At 37.8% G+C, this 23,165-nt stretch overlaps 1 protein-coding gene across 1 annotated transcript in view; it reads right to left on the bottom strand.

Annotated features, from left to right (window-relative positions):
- LOC148953364 (uncharacterized) overlaps positions 1-21,719 on the bottom strand; it is a 57,645-nt gene extending 35,926 nt beyond the window's left edge. The window contains exon 1 of the mRNA XM_089088502.1: positions 21,589-21,719. Within this exon, the coding sequence (XP_088944628.1) occupies positions 21,589-21,646 (58 nt within the window). The 5' untranslated portion in view covers positions 21,647-21,719. The remainder of the gene's footprint in view (positions 1-21,588) is intronic.
- Positions 21,720-23,165: the final 1,446 nt, after the last annotated feature.

Genomic DNA, 23,165 nt, shown 5'->3' with positions numbered 1-23,165 from the left:
CCAGAATAAAGATCACGGATGCGTGTTTATTTGTTTTTTTTTTTTTTTTTTCCCAGGGGTGATCTTATCGACCCAGTGGTCCTAGAATATCTTGGGAGGGCTCATTCGAACGGAAATTAAAAGTTCTAGTGTCTTTTTACGTGACCAAAAAAATGGAGGGCAACTGGTCTCCCTCTCACGCTCATTTTTTCCCAAAGTCACCCGATCAATACTTTGAGGTAGCTATTTTGTTCAACATGGTCGAAAATATGATACCTATGTCTTTTAGGATGACTTAATCCCCCGAAGTCCCCGGGGGAGGGCTGGATGAATTTTACCCAATGTTAACATATAGTATTGGTTATTGGGAAGTATACAGACGTTTTCAGAGGGGATTTTTTCTGGTAGTAGGGGGGAGTGGGTCGGGGGTTATGTGGGAGGATCTTACCATGAAGGAAGTTTTCATGGGAGAAGGGACATTGCTATGAAGGGGGCGCCGGATTTCCCAGTATTATTAAAATAAAGATCAGAAATAAAATATATAAAAAAAACAAGTTTTTTAACTGAAAGTAAGGAGCAACATCAAAACTTAAAACGACAGAAAACATTACGTATATGATTGGGTTCATTCCCTAGTCAATACCTCGCTCTTTAAGCCAAAGCTATTTATTCTTATTAACGGCATTTGTGATTAAGGGGTCATTCTTAAAGAATTGAAAAAAAAATCGAACTTTAGCTTAAAGAGCAAGGTATTGACTAGGGGGCGAACCCTTTAATATACGTATTAAAAATATAAGAATATAGAGGTTCGTTACGTAAGTTAATTCGTAAGTTACGTATATTTATTACTAATAAAACCCACAATACGATCCAGCGGAGCTATTCCGGTATCATTATAAAGATCAGAGGAAGGGTAAAAACGAGGTAGAAGAACGTAGAGTTAAAACGAGGTAGAGTTAAAAAGTCATACAGAAGACTATACCATTTTCCATGTTTAAATAAAACATAATATTTTTAATTAATCTCATTTTTATGTTCCAGGCCTCCCCCAGGCCAATCAGCGTGTCCATAGGTGGCGATAGGGGAACGCCCTACAGATATATAGGGTACCTCCATAGGAGGCAGGGACAGGGGGACCATGTCCCTGGAGGTCCATAATAGAAACTGGGGCACCCTCGCCCGGGGTCATAAATACAGGCGGAGGAGGAAGAAGGCCCATCAAATGTATATTCAAAAAATCCCACTGGCTTGTCCACAAGTCCCATGAGTTGCAAACCTTCTCCCATTAATGGGTTAAATTGCATGGTGATGCAGAACACCATCGCGGGAGGATCCTCTATAGGAAGACAACTGTGGCAGGGCGTAAGATCCAGATATATGGACAACGACCTCTGAAAAGGGCTGCCTCGACCTTTTCGGGGTACCTGCAAGACTGAGGACCTCGCGGTCAACTCTATTCCCACTTGAGGAGTCGCGTCCCTCGAGGAAATTATAGTCTAGTAAACGACACAGCATTCGCACGGGATTCTGATTAATGGACAATTTTTCGGGGCTTGGTATGTTTTGATGAGCGTCTTTGGGCTGAAAAACCTCTTCCTAGCTAATTTATCTATTATGAGTTGCCTCCCCGTAGTAGCAAAATATTTGTAGGCATGAATATATAATGAGTCGGAGGTAATAGGCTTGAGACTGTCTGTGCAGGATTTCGATTGTAGTTGACAGAAGAGCATCGCCAAGTGCTGAAAACCATGTTGTGACCAAGATGGGCCCAGGATTGCAAAAAGTCTCCATTCATACTGGAGGTCCCAGGGACTTCTTGCTGTCCGGTTCTAAGCCGGCTTAAGCACTTCGGTGTTAACTTGAGAAGATATTTGATCCCTGTCCTGCACTGGTATCCAGGATCATTGCTTTTCCTGAGGTGAAAATAATTTCAATGATTTAAAGAAAATGAAAATTGCAAATTGGAATGTCACAACGTTAAAAAATGACTATCGTATCGAAATTTTGACGGACGAATTCAGACGTTTGGAACTGGATTTATTAGGAATTTCAGAAACTCCTATCCCAGAGCTAAGAAGCATGAAATTGGGTGATACAGAATTTGTTTACTCAGGCCGGAAGGATGGGGTACATAGACAGGGAGTAGGGCTCATGATAAATAAGGAAGCTGCTAAGTCTTGTTTAGGCTGAGAAAGTATTAATAATAGAATACTAATTGCTTATTTTATGACTAAAAAGTTCAGGGTATCAGTTATAGTAGTATACGTCCCTGTAGAACCGACTGACGGAGATACTAGTGACTCAGATGAATTTTACTTACAGTTACAGGAGCAAATAGACAGGGTCCAAGGTACAAATAAGATTTTATTACTGGGAGATTTTAACGCCCAGGTTGGTAGAAATAGGGATAGATGATATCCTAGCCTAGGTAAATTTGGTGTAGGAAAAGAAAATAGTAATGGATACAGACTTTTGCAATTTTGTAGGTATAACAATCTAGTTATAACCAATACGGTTTTTGGTCATAAAATGTCTCATAATTTAACATGATATTCACGTGATGGTAAGACAACTAAACTTATTTATTTTGTTAATGTAAACCAAAAACTGGCAGGATCAATAAAAGATACTAGGGTATATAAGAGTGCCGTTATTGATGCTAAAAGTAAAGATTACCATCTAGTAGTGTCAAGGGTTAATTTAAAGCTGAAATGTCGGAAGGGTAACTACCTCTCGGGAATTTATCATGTTGGTAGACTCCAGGATTAGAATTTGAGAGAAACTTTCCATTAACAGTTGAATACTAAACTTGAGAGTTTAAAATTTGATAATGTGGAAGATGGCTGGAATAATTTTAGAAAAATAATTTGTGAAGTTGTAAAGGTGTATTAGGGAATAAAGCTAGAACTGCAGCTAAGAATATTAGTGAAAAAGCTTTATGTTTAATAGAAAGGAGAAAGGACTTGTACAAGAATTATCTGATTGATAGATCGTAAGAAAGCAAAAGAAATGTAAATAAAGTGGAGAAAGCATTAAAATATGATCTAAGGAGGCCATGGATAAAATTGCCGAGGATCTGGAAGATGCAGCTAGACGGCATAATAGTAAAATAATGTACTGGCACGTTAACAAATTGAGAGGGGGTAGTCAATCCGGACCTGGCCCAGTTAAAGATAGGAATGGGGTCGTAATTAGAGATAAGGAAAAAACTAAAGAGAGATGGGTCGAACATTTTGAGAATTTGCTTAACCGAGATAGAGTTGCAGAAAAAAATATAGAGCAAAATGAAAAAGTTTGTGATACCTTGGATGTGAAGGAAGATTTGTTTTGTGAGGAAGAACTAGCGACAGTACTAAAAGGATTAAAAAATAATAAGGCTCCAGGTGCTGATAGGGTGGTAAATGAGTTTCTTAAATACGATGGCTCTGAGGTTAAAAATAAGTTACTGAAGATTATGCATATGATTTTTGAAAAAGGGGAAGTATCTAACGATTTTAGGAAAAGCTTAATTAAGCCACTTTATAAGAAAGGTGATAAAACTAAGTGTGGTAATTATCGAGGCATTAGTCTGGTCTCTGTTGGTAGTAAATTACTTAGTAATATGATACTTTTTAGACTGAGAGATGCCGTAGACAAAGTTTTAAGAGAAGAGCAGTGCGGTTTTAGAAATAGGTAGAGGATGTGTAGACCAAATTTTCACTCTTAGGCTAATAATTCAGAAGTGCCTGAGTTTTCAAACACCTTTGGTCCTCAGTTTTATAGATTATGAGCAAGCGTTCGATTCTGTTAATTGAAGAGCTTTATTAAAGGTTTGATCCTTGTATGGTATACCAGACAAATACATTTAAGTGATTAGTGCTATGTACGAGAATAACACTGCCGCGGTTGAGGTAGCAAATGAGGTTAGCAGCTGGTGTTGTATTAAATCAGGAGTTAAGCAGGGTTGTGTTCTATCCCCCTTTGTATGGATTATTTTGATGGACTTTGTTTTAAGGAGCACAGGAAAGGCAATGGGAGACCACGGAATCAAATGAGGAGGAAGAAGTCTCCTGGACTTAGATTATGCTGATGATTTAAGCATCCTAGATGCTTGAGCAAAATGAATGTAGTTTTAGAGGTTTTGCGAGTTCAGGGTGCTAGAATTGGTTTGAAAATTAATGTTCAGAAGACTAAGTCACTAAGGCTAGGAATAAGCGAAGATAAAAAGGTGATGTTGGGTAATGAAAAGATTGATCAGGTGGGCAGGTTCACTTACCTTGGTAGTATTATTAGTAAAGATGGTGGGAGCAGTGAAGATGTTAAATATAGATTAGCCAAGGCTCAGGGTGTTTTTTTCACAGTAAAAAAAAGTTTGGAAGAATAGGAAGATAAGTCTGCAAACCAAGATTAGAATATTAGAAGCTACAGTGATGACAGTGGTCAAATATGGCTCTGAAGCATGGACGCTCCGAAAAGCGGATGAAGATTTGCTAGATGTTTTTCAGAGAAATTGCTTAAGGATTGTTCCGTGTACCCGGCTGACTGACCGTATTTCAAACAATAGGCTATACGAAAAATATGGTTCAATACCGCTCTCTAGGGCTATAATGAAAGAAAGGTTGAGGTGGCTAGGGCACGTTGTGCGGATGAAGGATGACAGATTGCCGAAGATTGGTCTTTTCGACCAACCATCTAGGGCTAAACGGAAAGAAGGTCGTCCCCGTCTGGGGTGGGAGGACGTCATAAAGAAAGATTTAAAGGAAATGGGAACTTCGTGGGCGGGTGTAAAAAGGGAGGCTTTGAATAGATTGGGGTGGAGGAGGAGCCTGCGTAGCTGTGTTGGCCTCAGGTGGCTTGGTGCTGCGGTGAGTTGTTAGTAGTAGTAGTAGTAGTAATAAAAACGTTCGTAAATAAAATTAAACAGGTTTCGAGAACGCCATTTAACCAAATAAAAGTAAAATGAATATTCAAACTTTTTTTAATTATTCATGTACGGTGAGCCAAAATCAAAACCTGCATTTATTCAAAAACGTTCAAAAATTAAATAAAAAAAAACAAATTTTTTTAACTGAAAGTAAGGAACGACGTTAAAACATAAAACGAACATAAATTATTCTCGTATATGAAAAGGGCTGTCCCCTCCTCAACGCCTCGCTCTTTACGCTAAAGTTTGACTTTCTCATAACTCTATTTTTTTTTAACAATGAAAAACTTTAGCGTAAAGAGCGAGGCGTTGAGGAGGGAGCAGTCCCTTTCATATACGGGATAATTTCTGTTCGTTTTAAGTTTTAACGTCGTTCCTTACTTTCAGTTAAAAAAACTTCTTTTTTTATTTAATTTTACCTCAAAGTCGACTGATCAAAATATTCAAAATTTCGACATTGCCATTTTGTTTAGCATATTTGAAAAGTTCAGTAGCTGTGCCTTTAGGGATAACATGACATCCCATAGCCCCTAAGGAAAGATCTATAACTCATGGAATTAGCCCATTGTTTAAGATCAGATATATTCATCATGAAATACACATACAACATTACATTTTACTATTCCCCCAAAGGTTCAACACATAGTATTTACGCATAGTGTTTGTTATTGGGAATTCAGCAGACCTTTTTTATGGCAGGGGGGATTTTCTGCTGTGGGGATTCTCCACAATGTAAATTTTTCGTGAGAAGGGAAGTTTCCGGGGTTTCACCTTTCAACGGGAAATTACTGGGGAAATGTGCCAGAGTGCCAATACGAAATTCTTTTTATTTGTCTCACTTTTTCTATGCCGACTCAATTTTACAGGTGGAGATGTTCAGGGGAATAGCCCAAGAAGGTGAAATTTTACCAGGATGGAATTATCTAGAAAGTTTTTCCGTAAGGGAAGGGGATTTTCATGAGAAATTCGCGGGAGAAATTCTCCATTGGGGAGTTTTCCACGGGATGAATTCTCCGGTGGGAATTTTCTGCGGGAGCAGCTTTCTATTAGGGGGCGGAGGAGGGGGATATTTACAGGAAAACTTTTCCAGAAAGAAGGGTATTTCTGAGATGATTTTAAAAACAATCATAAATGAAATTCTTTTTCAAATGAAAGTGCGTAAGAAAAATTTTTCACCCATAATAGTCTGCAGGAAACTTTCGAGGGGAGTTTTAAACTAGAATACAATTTTCTGGGGTGATTTTCTCTCACGAGAGGGGAGGAGTATTTTACATGGGAAGAGCTTTCCGTGGAGTGATTTTCCATATTGGAAGGAATTCTCCATGGAAAACTAAAGCACCATCCAAACTTAAACCAAACAGAAACTATTGCAAATATGTGGAGGGTTGCCCCCTCTTCAAGACTTTGCTAAGTGTCTGGAGGATTCTTTTGTGTCGGGGGGGGGGGGGATTTTGTGCTTTAAAAAGTTTCCAATGGAAATTTTCCGTGGGAACAACATCTCGCTGGGGGTGGAGATTTCTGGGAAACAATTTCCACGAAAAGGGGGATTTCTGGCATGTTAAAAAAAAAACAGAAATTAAAGTATGCTACACAGAGTTTTCAAGTGGAATCGTCGGATAGAAATTATATGGGGGAAATTTCCAGCATGGAATTCCGGATGGATTTTTCCGGAGGGACTTTGTAGGGGGAGATTATTTTACGTGGGAAGAGCCTTCTACAGAAGTAGTGGGGCCATAAGGCCTTCTAAAACATCCCTAGGGACTACTCCTTTCTTCCATACGATCAAGAAGTATGTTTAACGGCGATTTCCTCTTTTGGCGACCAGGTGTCGCAATTTTAGGCGAAATTCCCTCCCCGGGCAAGACTTGGCACGACCAGGTACCGCAATTTTAGGTAAAATTCCAAGGTGTTTCAACTACTTGGAATGTGGTCCATATAATACACAAGCCCCTAGCCCTATGACGACACGGCAGCCATAGGGAAAATAACATTGGATTTCAAACGCAGCCCTCTGGTGTCTTGAAACACTTGTTTCTAGTTGGAAAGAGTTCAATGTCCTTAGGAATTTTAGGTCAGGTGTTTATTTTATGACACATCCCTGGCAAGTTTCCCCAGAGATATTTACTTGGAATGTGGTCGAAATAATAAACGAGTTTTAATAGTAAGCTCCTAACCACTCGCCCCTGTTTCTAGCGCATGCCCTCGTATATCACGGTGCACATCCCCGTTCGAAGCGCATGTTACACCACGAGACATACCCTTGCCTCTAGATAAGTGGAGCCACCAGCTCCTCGCGCCTGCACAGCGCGGCCACCTCATTCAAATTTGGCACGTACTTGTAAAAACATCCATTTCCAGGGGACATTTGAATACAAGATATTAATAAAGGTGTAATGCATGTTTAAATTATGTAAACATCTAGGTATGACAGACGTGTCCCAAATAATAAATCTTAAAAACAGAGAAAATAAAAAACAAATTGACGAGCAATAAAATATAAATAAAAGACAGCTTAAAAATAAAAGTTGAAAATATCATATTATACTATACACAAAAAATAACCATTTATTATAGAAAACCTGGGTTTCTAGCCTGCAACCCCGGGGGGTAGGGTAGGGGGAATGATATTAGATGCAATTTAAACCATATTAAGAGCTTTTAAGGAAATACCCCAATTTCATTAAGATAAATTCATGGATATTTCACATTATCCTAACAATAGCTTCCGGCTCGCATTTAGCAGCTTTCATTTTCAGAAGATGCATTAATAATGCATGTAGTTTTTAGGCGTTATTGTGGCTTTCAAAAGAATAAAGAACAAAATGCCTAATTTGAAAAAAGACAAAGGGAGAGGACTCCAGGGAAGGGGGCCGTCCGAGGGGGGAGGAGATTCAAGCATAAATTTATTGTTATCCAGCCTCCATGCACTGCTCGCTGCTCACCTCAGAGGAAGTGTCCAATCCCCCCGAGCGGTTTTTCCTAGCCCGAAACACCCCGAGGAAAAATTTTTCAGCAACAATATGAGGGAGGGGATCATAATATACACAAAAAGAACTACGTATTATAGAAAACCGAGACTTCTAGCCTGCAAGCCCAGAAGCTAGGGAAGGGGGGGCTGTATGATATTAGATGCGAATTTAAGACATATTAAGAGCTTATAAGGAAATACCCCTTTTTCATTAAGATAAATTTATGGATATATTACAATATCCTAGCAATAGCTTCCGGCTCGCATCTAGTAGCCTTCAGTTTCAGAGGATGCATTGATAATAGATGTAGTTTTGTAGGTGTTATTGTGGCTTTAAAAGGATAAAGAATAATGTGCTAAATTTAAGGAAAGACGAAGGGAGAGGACTCCAGAGGAGGGGGAACCATCTGTGGGGGAGAAGAGGAGATTCAAGCGTACATTTATTGTTATCCAGCCTCCATCCAGTGCTCGCTGCTCACCTCTAGGGAAGTTTCCAGTCTCCTCTGAAAGGTTTTTCTTAGCCCAGGGTACATTTTCACTAAAATATCAAATCACGGAAAGGAGGGGAAATTCTATTTCGAGAAATCCATGTTACCATCCACTCCGTGCGCTGTGGGGCGAGTTTGATCTGTGTCTAATTTTTTTGGGGGACGGAATCCAGCCATCCTACGCGCAGTAGGGGAGTTTGATCTAGGTCTACTCATTCCTAGGACGGAATCCGGGCTTCGACTAGGCAATAAAAGAGGGTAAAAACTGTCTCGCTCGAGATAACATAAAATTTATTAATAATAGGGAAGTTATCATAGAATTTCTATGGCAACCCTCTACCGTCAGAGCATCCCTGTTTCTAGCGCTCGGCTAGCGATATTCGTGCCCTGGCAAAATTCCAGTCAATGATACATTGTTTTTCGGAAGACTGGATTTCCCGTGGTTAGGTTTAATTTGAATGATGCAAGCGTATCTCACAAACAAGTCTAAAAGGACCCCATGGAACACCAGCAGGCAACATACACATGCATATTGCCCATTAACGGCGATGTATATCCTAAGCAAAAATACCTAATGGGAGAGCTTAGAAGATCATCATGCGAGAAGAGCAGATGTCCAAACCGATAAAAAGTATACTTATGGTCCAGAGTGGGATGGAGCTACGACACTGTTTTCACACTAGCATCAGCTCTCCACATGACCCCCCCCCTTGAAAACAGAGAAGCCCCCCTTTATTTGCTAGTGTTTGATACTCTAACTATTTCATCTCACAATTTTACACTTTTACTCCCCCTGTGACATACCCCTGTCATCCCCCCCCAAAACACTTTTCAGTCATTTCTCGTTAAAAATTTTATTTTCAACTCATTCATTCGGGGTTTTCGCAAAAAATTCATACCATAGTACAGCACTATAACTACTCTAAGACACCCCTCTGTCATCGCCCCATCTCCCCAAAAATACTTTTCAAACATTTCTCGTTAAAACTTTTATTTCAAGTCATTCATCTGGGCTTTCTCGCGAGCCATTCGACCAACAGTACAACAGTATAACTGCTCTAAGACACCCCTCTGTCATCACCCCATCTCCCCGAAAACACTTTTCAGACATTTCTCGTTAAAAATTTTATTTTAAGTGATTCATTCGGGTTTTCGCGAGCAATTCGGCCCACAGTATCACAATATAACTACTCTAAGACACCTCACAGCCATCCCCCCATCCGCCCAAAAGCTTTTTTTAGACATTTCTCGTTGTTTCGAGTGTTTCTTGTGGGTTTTGTTTGTGTGTGTGTTTTTTGTTCATGTGTGTTTTTTGGTTGTGTTTTTTTTTGTGTTTGTGTGTGTGTGTGTGTTTCAAATGTTAGAAGACACTTACAATGTTATAGGGATTACAGTGTTATAGGGATTCTAGAGAGTACTTATAGAGTGGTACTATGGGCTGAATTGCTTGCGAAAACCCGAATGAACGGGTTGAAAACAAAATTTTTAACGAGAAATGACTGAAAAGTATTTTCGGGGAGAAGGTACGATGGTAGAAGGGTGTCTTAGAGTAGTTATAGTGCCGTACTATGGCACGAATTGCTCACGAAAACCTGGATGAATGAGTTGAAATAAAATTTTTAACGAGAAACGTCTGAAAAGTATTTTTTGGGGAGGTGGGGTGATGACAGAGGAGTGTCATAGAGTAGTTATAGTGCTGTACTGTGGGTCGAATTGCTCACGAGAAAGCCCGAATGAATGACTTGAAAATAAAATTTTTAACGAGAAAAGTTTAAAAAGCATTTTTGGGGAGATGGGAAGATGACAGAGGGGTGTCTTAGAGTAGTTATAGTACTGTACTGTGGCACGAATTATTTGCGAAAAACCCAAATGAATGAGTTCAAAATAGAATTTTTAACGAGAAATGACTGGAAAGTGTTTTTTTTTTTTTTTTTGGGGAAGGGCGGGGTGATGACAGGGGTATGTCGCAGGGAGAGTAATAGTGTAACATTGTGAGATGAAATAGTTAGAGTATCAAACACTAGCAAAGAAAGGGGGCCTTCTCTGTTTTCGAAGGGTGGGGGCCATGTGGAGAGCTGATGCTAGTGTGAAAACAGTGTCGTAGCACCATGCCGCTCTGGACAATAAGTATACTTTTTATCTGTTTGGACATCTGCCCTTCTCGCATGATGATCTTCCAAGCTCTTCTACTAGGTATTTTTGCTTAGGATATACATCACCTTTAATACGCAATATGCATGTGTATGTGGCATGCTGGAGTTCCATGCGGTCCTTTTAGACTTGTTTGTGAGATATGCTTGCATCATTCATGCAAGCGTATCACGGGAAATCCAGGGGGTATTCCAGAAAAACAATGTATGATTGACTGGAATTCTGCCAGGGCACGAATCTCGCTAGAAACAGGGATGCTCTGACGTTAGATGCTTGCCGTAGAAATTCTGTGATACCTTCCCTATTATTACTACATTTTAAATTATCTCGAGCGAGACCTTTTTTAGCCTCTTTTATCGCCTAGCCGAAAACCCGGATTCTGTCCCAGGAATGAGTAGACATAGATCAAACTCCCCCACTGCGCGTAGGATGACCGGATTCCGTCCCCCAAAAAGAGTAGACACAGATCAATCTCCCCCCACAGCGCACGGGGTGGATGGTAACAAGAATTTCTCGAAATAAAATTTCCCCTCCTTTCCGTGTTTTAATATTCTACTGAAAAATGCACCCTGGGCTAAGAAAAACCTTTCAGGGGGACTGGACACTTCGCCGGAGGTGAGCAGTGAGCACTGGATGGAAGCTGGATAACAATAAATGTACGCTTGAATCTCCTCCCCCACAGATGGTTCCCCCTCCCCTGGAGTCCTTTCCCTTTCCTTAAATTAGGCATGTTATTCTTTATCATTTAAAAGCCACAATAGCACCTAAAAAACTACATCTATTATCAATGCATCCTCTGAAAATGAAGGCTACTAAGTGCGAGCGGTAAGCTATTGTTAGGATAATGTGAAATATCCATGAATTTATCTTAATGAAAAAGGGGTATTTCCTTAAAAGCTCTTAATGTGTCTTAAATTTACATCTAATATCACTCCCCCTCCCCTACCCTCTGGGCTTGCAGGCTAGAAGTCTCGATTTTCAATGATACGTGTTTTTTTGTGTATATTATGATCCCCTCCCTCCTATTTTTGCTGGAAAATTTGTCATGGGGGTATGTCGGGCCGGGACAAACCACTCGGGGGCATCGGACACTTCCTTGGAGGTGAGCAGCGAGTAGTGGATGCAGGCTGGATAACAATAAATGTATGCTTGAATCTCCTCCCCCCCCACACGGTCCCCCCGCCACAGGAGTCCTCTCCCTTCGTTTTTCTTCAAATTTGGCATGTTATTCTTTATCCTTTGAAAGCCACACTAACGCCTAAAAACTACATCTATTATCAATGCATCTTCTGAAAATGAAGGCTGCTAGGTGCGAGCCGGAAGCTATTGTTAAGATAATGTGAAATATCCATGAATTTATCTTATTTAAAAAGGGGTATTTCCTTAAAAGCTCTTAATATGGTTTAAATTGCATCTAATATCACTCCCCCTCCCCTACCACCCGGGGTTGCAGGCTGGAAGCCCCGGTTTTCTATAATAAATGGTTCTTTTTTGTGTATAGTATAATATGACATTTTCAATTTTGATTTTTTAGCTGTCTTTTTATGTTTTATTGCTCGTCAATTTGTTTTTATTTTCTGTGTTTTTAAGATTTATTGTTTGGGACGCGTCTGTCATACCTAGATGTTTACATAATTTAAACATACATTTCCCCTTTATTAATATCTTGAAAGCAAATATGCCCTGGAAATAGATGTTTTCCAAGTACGTGTCAAATTCAGTGTAAACATCTGGTTCTAATGCGTGCCAATAGATGTGGAATCTCAGATGTCATGCAATAGTTTATTTTTAGAATATGATTCGAGATACATAATATTGCAAGTGTCTTCTTATTTATCTAGGTTAGAGCGTATTACATTGGAAGGGAATGATCTTTCGAGTCCTGGCTGGGTCAAGAACTTCAGAAAAAATGAATGATGTTTCGAGCGAAAAGACGAAACGCCGAAAAAAGAAAGGCGAAAAAGAAAATCTCAAATGATATTATCTTGCAGTGATGGATGCGCATTCATTACGTAAAGTGTGTGCCACTATTAAGTTATGGGGAAAAAGCTTTGGGGGTTTCGGGCGAAAAAAAGAAACGCTGAAAAAGAAAATGTCTTGAGGGTTTTCGGCGAAAAAAGTCAAAACTGTATTATCTGGCAGTAATGGATGCGCAATCATTACATAAAGTGCTTGCCGCCATTAAGTTAATAAAACAAAAGTATTAAGATAAAATAAAAGTTCAAAATAGGGATAAAATCCTTTTTAATAGACAGTGTATTGAAAATTCACAAACAATACAAGATATTTCGGTCACTGTATATGTGACCGATATATCTGGTATTTTTGTAAATTTTTTATACACTGTCTATTAAAAAGGATTTTATCCCTATTTTGACCTTTTATTTTATCGTCATGGAAAGGCAGTGTGGTCTCCGAAATTATCAAAAGTATTACGTGACACTGTTGTACAATCCTTACGTAAGGTGTGTGCTACAAGCGGTAATTCCCAAATTAGTTCCTTAGGGTTAGGCAAAATTGCATCAAGCATATTAGACCTGTCTGTATGAAACGGGGTAAGTCGTATGACGTCATTGGAGTCCAGAGGGGTGTGTCGGGGAGTCTTGCCAAGTGTGTTCCCTTTAATAAAACAGGTGGCTGCACTGTGCAGGTGCCAGGGGCTGGTAGCTCCACTTATGTATAGGTGGGGGTGTGTAGCGTGGTGTAACATGCGCTTCAAACGGGGATGTGTACCGTGACGTCAGAGGGTATGCGCTAGAAACAGGGGTGAGTGGTTAGGAGTTTATCATTAAAACTTGTGTATTATCCCGACCACATTCCAAGTAAATATCTCTGGGGAAACTTTCCAGGGATGTGTCATAAAATAAACACCTGACCTAAAATTTGAACTCTTGCCAAGGATATTGAACTCTTTCCAACTAGAAACAGGTGTGTCAAGACGTCAGAGGGCTGCGTTTGAAATCCAATGTTATTTTCCCTATGGCTGACGTGACGTCAGAGGGCTAGGAACTTGTCTATTATACGGACCACATTCCAAGTAGTTGAAACACCTGGGAATTTTACCTAGAATTGCAACACCTGATCGTGACAAGTCTTGCCCGGGGCGGGAATTTCGCCTAAAATTGCGACACCAGGTCGCCAAAACAGGAAATCGCCCTTAAACATTCTTCTTGAACCTATGGAAGAAAAGAGTAGTCCCTAGGGATGTTGTAGAAAGCCTTATGGCCCCACTATTTACAGAACGAGTTTCCCGTAAGGATAGGGAGTTTTTATTGGGGGGGGGGGCAAAACTTCCGGAATTATTCAAAAAATGATTAGAAATTAATTGAGAAAAATAGGTTTTTTGAACTGAGAGTAAGGAAGTATAAAACTTAAGACAAACAGAAATTATTCTATATATGAGGGGGTTTCCCTTCTCCTTAATAACTTGCTCTTTGCAATAAAGTTTTATGTTATCTTTAAAATGCTTTTTATTATTCTAATTAGCTTTTGTGTTTCAGGAGTCGTTCTTGAATAATGGGAATAAAAAAATCCAACTTAAGCGTAAAGAGCAAGGCATTGAGGACGAGGGGATCCATCATACACGATTTAAATTCTGTTCGTTTTAAGTTTTAAAGTTGGTTTTTACTTTAAGTTCAAAAAAAAATTTATTTTCATTTAAAAGTAAGAAAGAATGATAAGAAACTTGTGTATCTTTGATCTAACAATTGTACGTATTCGTTGCACTCTAATGCAGCCATGTAAGTAGAAGTTGTTTTGGAATGGTAACATCTATTTGGCTGGGGTGGGGGGTTACAATTTGACCATTATGCTGAAACATCAGATAGTAAATAATTATCGTAGGGTCTCACAATATTCATTTTGATGACACCAGCCTACATTGTTGATGTTTTTGTTTTTTTTTTAAGCCCTAAATAACCGAACTCATTTTCCTTTTTCCAAGATTTGTTATTACCCTGAAACACTTACACATAGCTTCGAGAATGAAAAAAATTGCCTGTCTTTAAAAAAAGGGGGGACATACCCCAAACAAAACAAGTGATCCTTATGAAAATCACACCGTTAAACTCAGCATATCAGAGAACATTATCGTAGAGATCTCAAGATCCGATCAACAAAATGTGGAATTTCGCCTTTTTCCAGAAGAATGCTCACAGAGTTTGTAATTTTGTTGTTGATTTTTCTTCTTATGGGTATTCGTATCAAACCAATGGTCCGAAAAATGCAGAGGATTGCTCCTTCGAACTGAAATTAAATTTTGTAGTACCTTTTTATGTATCGTAAGAGATCGGGGAAAGTGAAATTTTTGTGTCATTGTGTTGCACAAAAATGCAATCTCGCTTTATAAATGACTAAGTTGGTTGCAAGGAGTTGTTGAATTGGAATAAGAGTTATTTTCAAACTAATATGCAAATTTAGCGTAAAGATTGGGAGTTCAAAAGGGATCAGCCTCCTCATACACGAAAAAATAATTCTACATTTTGAGTTTTAATGTCAATCTTTACTTTCATTTGAGCCCTTTGATGTTTTTTCTTTATTTAATCTATGTCAATCACAGGCCATTTCTTCGGAAAAGATTCCTTGACTTGTCACAAAAGTTCTGGAAAAATCCCAAAACAATGATGTTTTTCTTTTTAAATGGTAATTATTTTCTTTCTGAATCCGTTTTCATCTGAAATCAGGTTGGATCTTAATAAATGAGGTCACTCCTTTATTCCATCGTTCACTTAGACTTTTTTTTGTAAAACTGGAAAAATTGGAAATCATTGTAGAAGTTTTGGGTAACTAAAGAACTTCGGAGGAGGACCCCTGACCCCCCGCTCGAACGTGTTTTCTGGTGCTGTCATTCCGTTTTTTCCCGTTTTTCCGTTTTTAAAAAATAGGTTTATCAATTATTCGTACCCTTGTCACACTCCCCCCCTAGACTATGCTCTGGACCCTTCTGTTTTTTAGAGAGAGGTGGGGTTACATCATTTTTATTTGTAAGTTTTTCTTGGCCTCCTGATATTAAACTAATGTTCATTTTAAGATAAATAAGAAAACTCACAGGTCAAAATACAGATTTTTTTTTTTTTTGGTCAAGCGCAAATGACGCTATAGCCTTTATAAAATTAAGGTGACAGTCAGGGTTGGGTTGAAAATGGAGGTTAGGGGAAACTGCACGCCCCTTCTTCTTTCTAAAGATTTGGTCGCACCCTCATTTGTTTTTCTTCTCTTTTTACCCCCTTTTTTAAGTAAACTTGTCAGTTTGGTCAATTATTAGTGCCCTTGCGCATTGCTCCCTCTCCCAAGATTTTGCTTTGGATCTGCTATAGAAGACAGTAACCCTAATTCTGCTTGTGTTAATTTCCGTTCGCTGTAAGTTTGAATTTAGTTGATTTTCGTTTTAGAATTCATCGATTTTGACTAGAGCAGGATTTACGATCTTTATGTATGTTTTGATTGTTAATTTATGTTGATTTTTGGTTTCATCTTTTTATTGATAGTAATTTTCGCTTGTTTTAAGTTGGATTTACAATAGAATTTGTTTCTTCTCGTCTCAAATTTAAATTATGGCTTAGTGCCGGATCCAGACGTTTTACGCAAGGGTGTTACACCTCTCTTCTCTTTGAATGGATCTATTCCAATACTTTGTAATTTCTGCAACTCTTACATAAATATGTCAAGCAAATATAGGTCAAAACTATCAAACAAATGAGTATACTGAAGCTTTTCAGTTGCAAATTTTGATTATGAATTTTTTTTTTTTGACTTTAGCACCGAAAATTGTCGTGAAACACACAAATTTGAACAATTTTGGCTCTTTAAGAACCGATTCTATGATGATAGTGTGGGTTTCCAACGGTTGTGGCGTATTTTGGCGTGTTTTTCAAAGGGTCTGGCGTGTATTTGTTTCACCTTCTGGAAACACTGATTCTGATATGTGTCTGAATTACAGCTTGTTTCTCTCTCTCTCTCTCTCTCTCTCTCTCTCTCTCTCTCTCTCTCTCTCTCTCTCTCTCTCTCTCTCTCTCTCTCTCTCTCTCTCTCTCTCTCTCTCTCTCTCTCTCTCTCTCTCTCTCTCTCTCTCTCTCTCTGTCTTCCTATCTAATGATGGACTAGTGACCACAAGGAAGAGGAAATCCAGGGATTAAAAAAAGCTCTGAATTTTCTACCTCTCAACCTCCTAATTACTTGAAATACCTTGAGATATTCTACAAAATAGGTCCCATAGAGGGGGAATATTCTTTTTCATAAGAACACGGGTGAAAGTTTGGAAATTAATTTTTCAAGGTTTGCGATACAGCAAAAAATCTGAACCAAACATACAAATAAATCATTAGTTCAGTAAAATTGAAAGTTCAGTTGCTTTCAACTAACTTAGAAAAATTGTCGAGTTAGGTAAATGTCCTATAAGAAACTGATATGTGGATCATTGATCAGGAAATCTCTAATCTGTGTTTTGCAATAGATTTGCTCAAACTAAAATATGTTTTTTCAGCTTTTTCTCACCCTTCTCTTGTTGAACTTGATGAGGAGCTACAGATCAACTCTGCCTTGAGATAAAATAAGGCTGGATGGAGAAATCCACTTTTTAGTTGAACAAATTGTTGTTTCCCACAAGCATGGGAGACAAAAATTTGTTTAATTGCCATCTTGACGAAAATAAGCTCTATGTTACATGCAGCGAAGTAGTAAAATTTCCAAACATACTTCTAAAAATGTACTCGGCAATCCTCTCCGCTTTTTCTCTATTTGTAAGACTCGAAAGATTTTAGGAAAATCGTTAACAACTTTGAACATAAACAAAACTCAGGCTGTGATAGTGCGTTTGGTGGCAAACCACCTTGCCCAAGGCCTAAAGTCAAAGAAAATCAGACTCAAAACCAAAACTTGTTTGTTTTTTCTACTTATTTATTAGTCAGAGTTCCCTTCAAAATATCTCCAACACCTCACAAGAAGAAAATAGGTACAGTTAAGAGCCTGAAAATACTCACTTTGCCTCAACACCTTAAATGACCTAGCAACAATTCACTAAACTATCATTCTACCTTTAAAAAAAATTAAATAAAAAAAACAAGTTTTTTAAACTGAAAGTAAGAAGCGAAATTAAAACTTAAAACGAACAGAAATTATTCCGTATATGAAAGGGGCTATCCCCTCCTCAACGCCACGCTCTTTACGCTAAAGTTTTTTATTGTTTAAAAAAAAAAGTTGTGAGTCAGAGTCAAACTTTTGCGTAAAGAGCGAGGCTTTGAGGAGGGGAAAGTACATTTAATATACGGAATAATTTCAGTTCGTTTTAATTTTTAAGGTCGCTCCTTACTTTAAGTTTAAAAAACTTGTTTTTTTTTTATTTAATTTCTGATCGTTTTTTAGTTAATGCAGCTTTTATTTTGGCTCACTGTCATTGAATAAGTAAACAAAATTTGCATAAAAAATTTACTTTTCTTTTGCTAAATGGTTGTCTTTAAATTTGCTTCTGACGTAATTTACAAATTAACTTACGGAACCCTAGTCAATACCTTGCTCTTGAAGCTAAAGTTCGAATTTTATTTCTAATTCTTTAAAAATGACTCCTTAATCACAAAGGCCGTTAATTAGAATAAATAGCTGTTATGAAAGTACTAAAAAATCTTTGGCTTAATGAGCGAGGCATTGACTAGAAGGTGAACCCAATCATAGAGCTAATATTTTTTGTTCGTTTTAAGTTTTGATGTTGCTCCTTACTTTCAGTTGAAAAACTTGTTTTTTTATATTTAATTTCTGATTTTTGTTTTAAATAATGATGAAAAATCCGGCGCCCCCTTCATAGCCATGTCCCTTCCCCCATGAGAACTTCCTTCATGAAGAGATCCTCCCATGTAACCCCCGACCTACTCCCAACCCTCACTCCCAGAAAAAATTCCCCCTGAAAAACGTCTGTATACTTCTCAATAACCAATGCTATATATTGACATTGGGTAGAGTTCATAACTTTCAGCCCTCTCCCCGGAGTCTTTGAGGAATAAAGTCATCCTAAGAGACAAAGTTGTAATATTTTCGACCATGCTGAACAAAACGGCTATCTCAAAATTTTGATCGGGTGACTTTGGGAAAAAAATGAGCTTGGGAGGGGGCCTAGCTGCTCTCCATTTTTTTGGTCACTTAAAAAGGGCACTAGAACTTTTAATTTCCTTTCCAATGAGCCCTCCCATGATATTCTAGGGCCACTGGGTCGATACGATCACCCCTGGGAAAAAAAAAAAAAAAAAAAAAAAAAAACAGACAAACACGCGTCCGTGATCTTTCTTGTGGCAAAAATGGAAAATTTCACATTTTTGTAGATAGAAGCTTGAAACCTCTACAGTAGGGTTCTCTGATACGCTGAATATGATGCTGTGATTTTCATTAAGGTTCTATAACTTTTAAGGGGTCTTTTCCCTTTTTTCGAAAATCAGCCAAATTTTCTCAGGCGCGTAATTTTGATGGGTAAGATTAAATGAAACTTATATATTTTATTGATGAAACTTATATATTTGAAATCAGAATTAAAATATGATTTTTTTTATGTATCTATTGATATCAAAATTCCGTTTTTTAGAGTTTCGGTTACCATTGAGCCGGGTCGTTCCTTACCGATCGTAGAGATCGGAGACCCGTGGGAGGGAGCTTGAAACCTCTACAGTAGGGTTCTCTGATACGCTGAATATGATGGTGTGATTTTCATTAAGGTTCTATAACTTTTAGGGGGTCTTTCCCTCTTTTTTGAAAATCAGCCAAATTTTCTCAGGCGCGTAACTTTTGATGGGTAGGACTAAACTTGATGAAAATTATATATTTGAAATCAGCATTAAAATATAATTCTTTTGATGTATCTATTTGTATCAAAATACCGTTTTCTAGAGTTTCGGTTAACATTGAGCCGGGTCGCTCGTTTTTTGATACTTGGGACTGTGGGGGGTTAAGTCATCCTTAGAGACATAGTTTTACATTTTTCGTGTAGGCTGAAACGAATGGCTATCTCAAAATTTCAATCAAGTGACTTTGGTAAAAAATGAGCGTGGGAGGGGGTCTAGCTACCCTCCAGTTTTTTGGTCACTTAGAACTTTTAATTTCCGTTCGAATGAGCCCTCTCACAATATTCTATGACCACTGGGTCAAAACGATCACCCCTGAAAAAAAAACACTCATCGTGATGTTTCTTCGAGCAAAAAATGCAAATTTCCACCTTTTTGCAGACAGGAGCGTGAAACTTCTTTAATAGGGTTCTCTCATAAGCTGAATGTGATGGTGTAATTTTCGTTAAAGTTAACTAAAATGCAAAATTCCACATTTTTGCAGATAGGAGTTTGAAACTTCTTTAATAGTGTTCTTTGATAAGCTAAATCTGATGGTGTGATTTTTGTTAAAGTTAATTTAAAAAATTGCAATTAAAACAAAAGTTAATTGTTTAAAAAAAATTGAGTTGTGAGAAAGTCAAACTTTAGCGTAAAGAGCGAGGCGTTGAAGAGGGGCAGCCCCTTTCATATACTGAATAATTTCTGTTCGTTTTAAGTTTTAACGTCATTCCTTACTTTCAGTTAAAAACAACTTGTTTATTTTATTTAATTTGTGAACGTTTTTGAATTAATGCAGGTTTTGATTTTGGCTCACCGTGCATGAATAATTAAAAAAAATTGTATATTAATTTTACTTTTATTTGGTTAAATGGCTTTCTCGAAAATTGTTTAAATTTATTTACAAACGTTTTTAATAGTAATAAATATACGTAACTTAAGAATTAACTTACGTAACGAACTTCTATATTCATATATTTTTATTACGTATATTAGGGGGGTTGCCCCTAGTCAATACCTTGCTCTTTAAGCTAAAGTTCAAATTTTGTTCAGATTCTTTAAAAATGACCGCTTAATCAAAAAGGCCGTTACTTAGAATACATAGCTCTTATGAAAATACTAAAAAATCTTTGACTTAAAGAGCGAGGTATTGACTAGGGGGTAAACCCAATCATATATGTAATATTTTATGTTCGTTTAAAGTTTTGATGTTGCTGCTGTTGCAGCTGAAAAACTTGTTTTTTATGTTTAATTTCTGATCTTTTTTTAAATAATGATGGGAAGTCCGGCGTCCCCTTCATAGCAATGTCCCTTCCCCCATAAAAACTTCCTTCATGGAAAGATCCTCCCACATAACCCCTCACCAACCCCCCCCCCCCTCCCACTACCAGAAAAAATCTCCCCTGATAACGTCTGTATACTTCCCAATAACCAATACTATATGTTAACATTGGGTAAAGTTCATAACTTTCAGCCCTCCCCCTGGGAGCTTCGGGGTATTAAGTCATCCTAAAAGACATACTTATAATATTTTCGAACATGCTGAACAAAATGGCTATCTCAAAATTTTGATCAGGCGACTTTGGAAAAAAAATGAGCGTGGGAGGGGGCCTAGTTGCCCTCCATTTTTTTTGTCACTTAAAAAGGGCACTAGAAATTTTAATTTTCATTCCAACGAGCCCTCCCACGATATTCTAGGACCACTGGGTCGATACGATCACCCCTGGGAAAAACAAGAAACAAAAAACAAACAAATAAACTCGCACCCGTGATCTTTTCTCTGGCAAAAAATGCAAAATTCCTCATTTTTGTAGATAAGTGCTTGAAAATTCTAGTTTAATTCTCGTGTACGCTGAAATCTTACGGTCTGATTTTTATCAAGGTTCTATGGTTTTTAGGAGGTCTTTCTCCCTTTTTTTTAAAAATCAGCCGAATTTTCTCAGGCGCGTAACTCTTAATGGGTAGGATTAAATTTGATGAAACTTATTACTTTAAATCAGCATCAAAATCTAATTCTTTTGATGTATCTATTTGTATCAAAGTACCGTTTTTTAGAGTTTCGGTTACCATTGAGCCGGGTTGCTCCTACTTACAGTTCGTTACCACGAACTGTTTGATAGATTTAAGACATACCACTACAGAATCTTTGAAGTCTCAAAAGCAGGAGAATAGTAGTAGCCAGAACTTATAAACACCTCCTCAGGCCTTGATTTGGGCTGTAGAACTACTCCTAAAAGTCAAATTAACTGAGAAAAACGAGTCCCAGGCTAAGAAAACTCAGTGTTTAACAGCTGCACTTACTTGAATAAATATAAGGTCCTATATAGCTAAAAAGATAGTAGAATAGCAGTCCAATCATGTTTATAAGTCCAGCTATAACTGACAAAAATCTGGAAAAGGTATAGTGAAACACCAGCTCAATTTTGATTGGTTGTCCCAACCGAATACTCTGAATCTAGTTACTCTCACGCGATTGCTTAACATTCGCTTGTATGTTGCATCTTTATACATTTACAAAGAGTAGTATCAATTGCAAAGAGTAGTAAGTGGAGGGGAGCATTATTTCATGTTTATTTAGTTTCCTCCTTCTTCTACCAGGATACATGTGAAGAAATATTAATGGGTACTGCCAGCGAATGGCGTCAATTAATGGGGGTTCTGGGGATACTTACCCTCCTCCTTAGATTTTGAAAGACACATTTTTGAAATTTTCATCAAAACATGCCTTTTTGCTATTTTCATTGAAAAAATTGAGACCCACCCCCCTACTTCACCGTGAATTTTGAAAAATAAATTTTTGTCTCCCCATCCAACATTTCCATAAATTGACACCAAGGTACTTGTCTGTTAAACGGAACACACTCAAGAATTACGCTTTCTAAGATCTGACAAAGACCGATTTGCGTCTCTGTAAATGGTTATGATTTGCTTATTACAAGTGAGAAAATTACGATGTAGGTATGTTTTAATTAAATATTTAAAATTTACAGGTAGTTAGGAGTTAGGTTAAGTTAAGTATTTAATATAATGTGATTGTGTTCTGCGCGGCCTGATTTCCACAATACTTCGTCGTATTTTCCATAATTTTGTTTCTGAAGTGTTATATTACTTTCGTGTTTTGGCATATTTCATTAGGATTAACCTAACTTCACTTTTTAGGTGTGTTCTGTTTAACAGACAAGTACCGACACCGCTGATACCAGCTATCTTCTTCTGTACAAGAAAAGGTCTTTATATGCCATATCCCTTTAAAGGGAAAGGATACGAGGCTACACGCCCATATCCCTTCTCAAAATCCCGTAATATTTATTATTTTTTCCGAGTTTTTTCATTTTCCACCAATTTCTTATTTATAGTAAATAGTAAGTATATAGTAAGTAGATAAGCTTCTGCGGAGACTCCGGCTTACACTTTTTTCTAACTGATGACGTCCATCCACCCAATAATAAAGTGAAAAAAGTTTCAAATTTTAAGGTTAAATTTTTGTTGATTTTTTTTACTACAAAACCCATTGACCCATGGTTCAGAATTCTTAACCATTCAAGTTAATCTTTAAAAAACAGAATAACATAAATTCAAGATAAATAGTAACTTATTAGCATTAATAATACCCTTAAACTTTCAGAAATACAAAAGTGATAGCGACTGAGGAAAGAGCGATACGTCTCGGATTTTTCTACTTGTCATTTCAAATGAAAGGACTGGTCTTAGGAACTTTTGAAGGGATTCTTTCGAATTGAAATATAGAATTCTTAAGCCTTTTCCAAGGGTCAAAGATATTTGGAGAGTGATAAGCTTAATCTTCTGTCATCTTCTGCCCTTGGGAACGCCCATAGCTCCCGTAGATTCCAATAAATTTCGAAAAGTCAGTTTTTCCT

The sequence above is a fragment of the Artemia sp. Qi Xiang Cuo genome, chromosome 4 (assembly GCF_049724085.1).
Source record: "Artemia sp. Qi Xiang Cuo chromosome 4, ASM4972408v1, whole genome shotgun sequence".
NCBI lineage: Eukaryota > Metazoa > Arthropoda > Branchiopoda > Anostraca > Artemiidae > Artemia > Artemia sp. Qi Xiang Cuo.
Note: the sequence above shows the minus strand (reverse complement) of the source record. Positions and strands in the feature narration are given on the sequence as shown.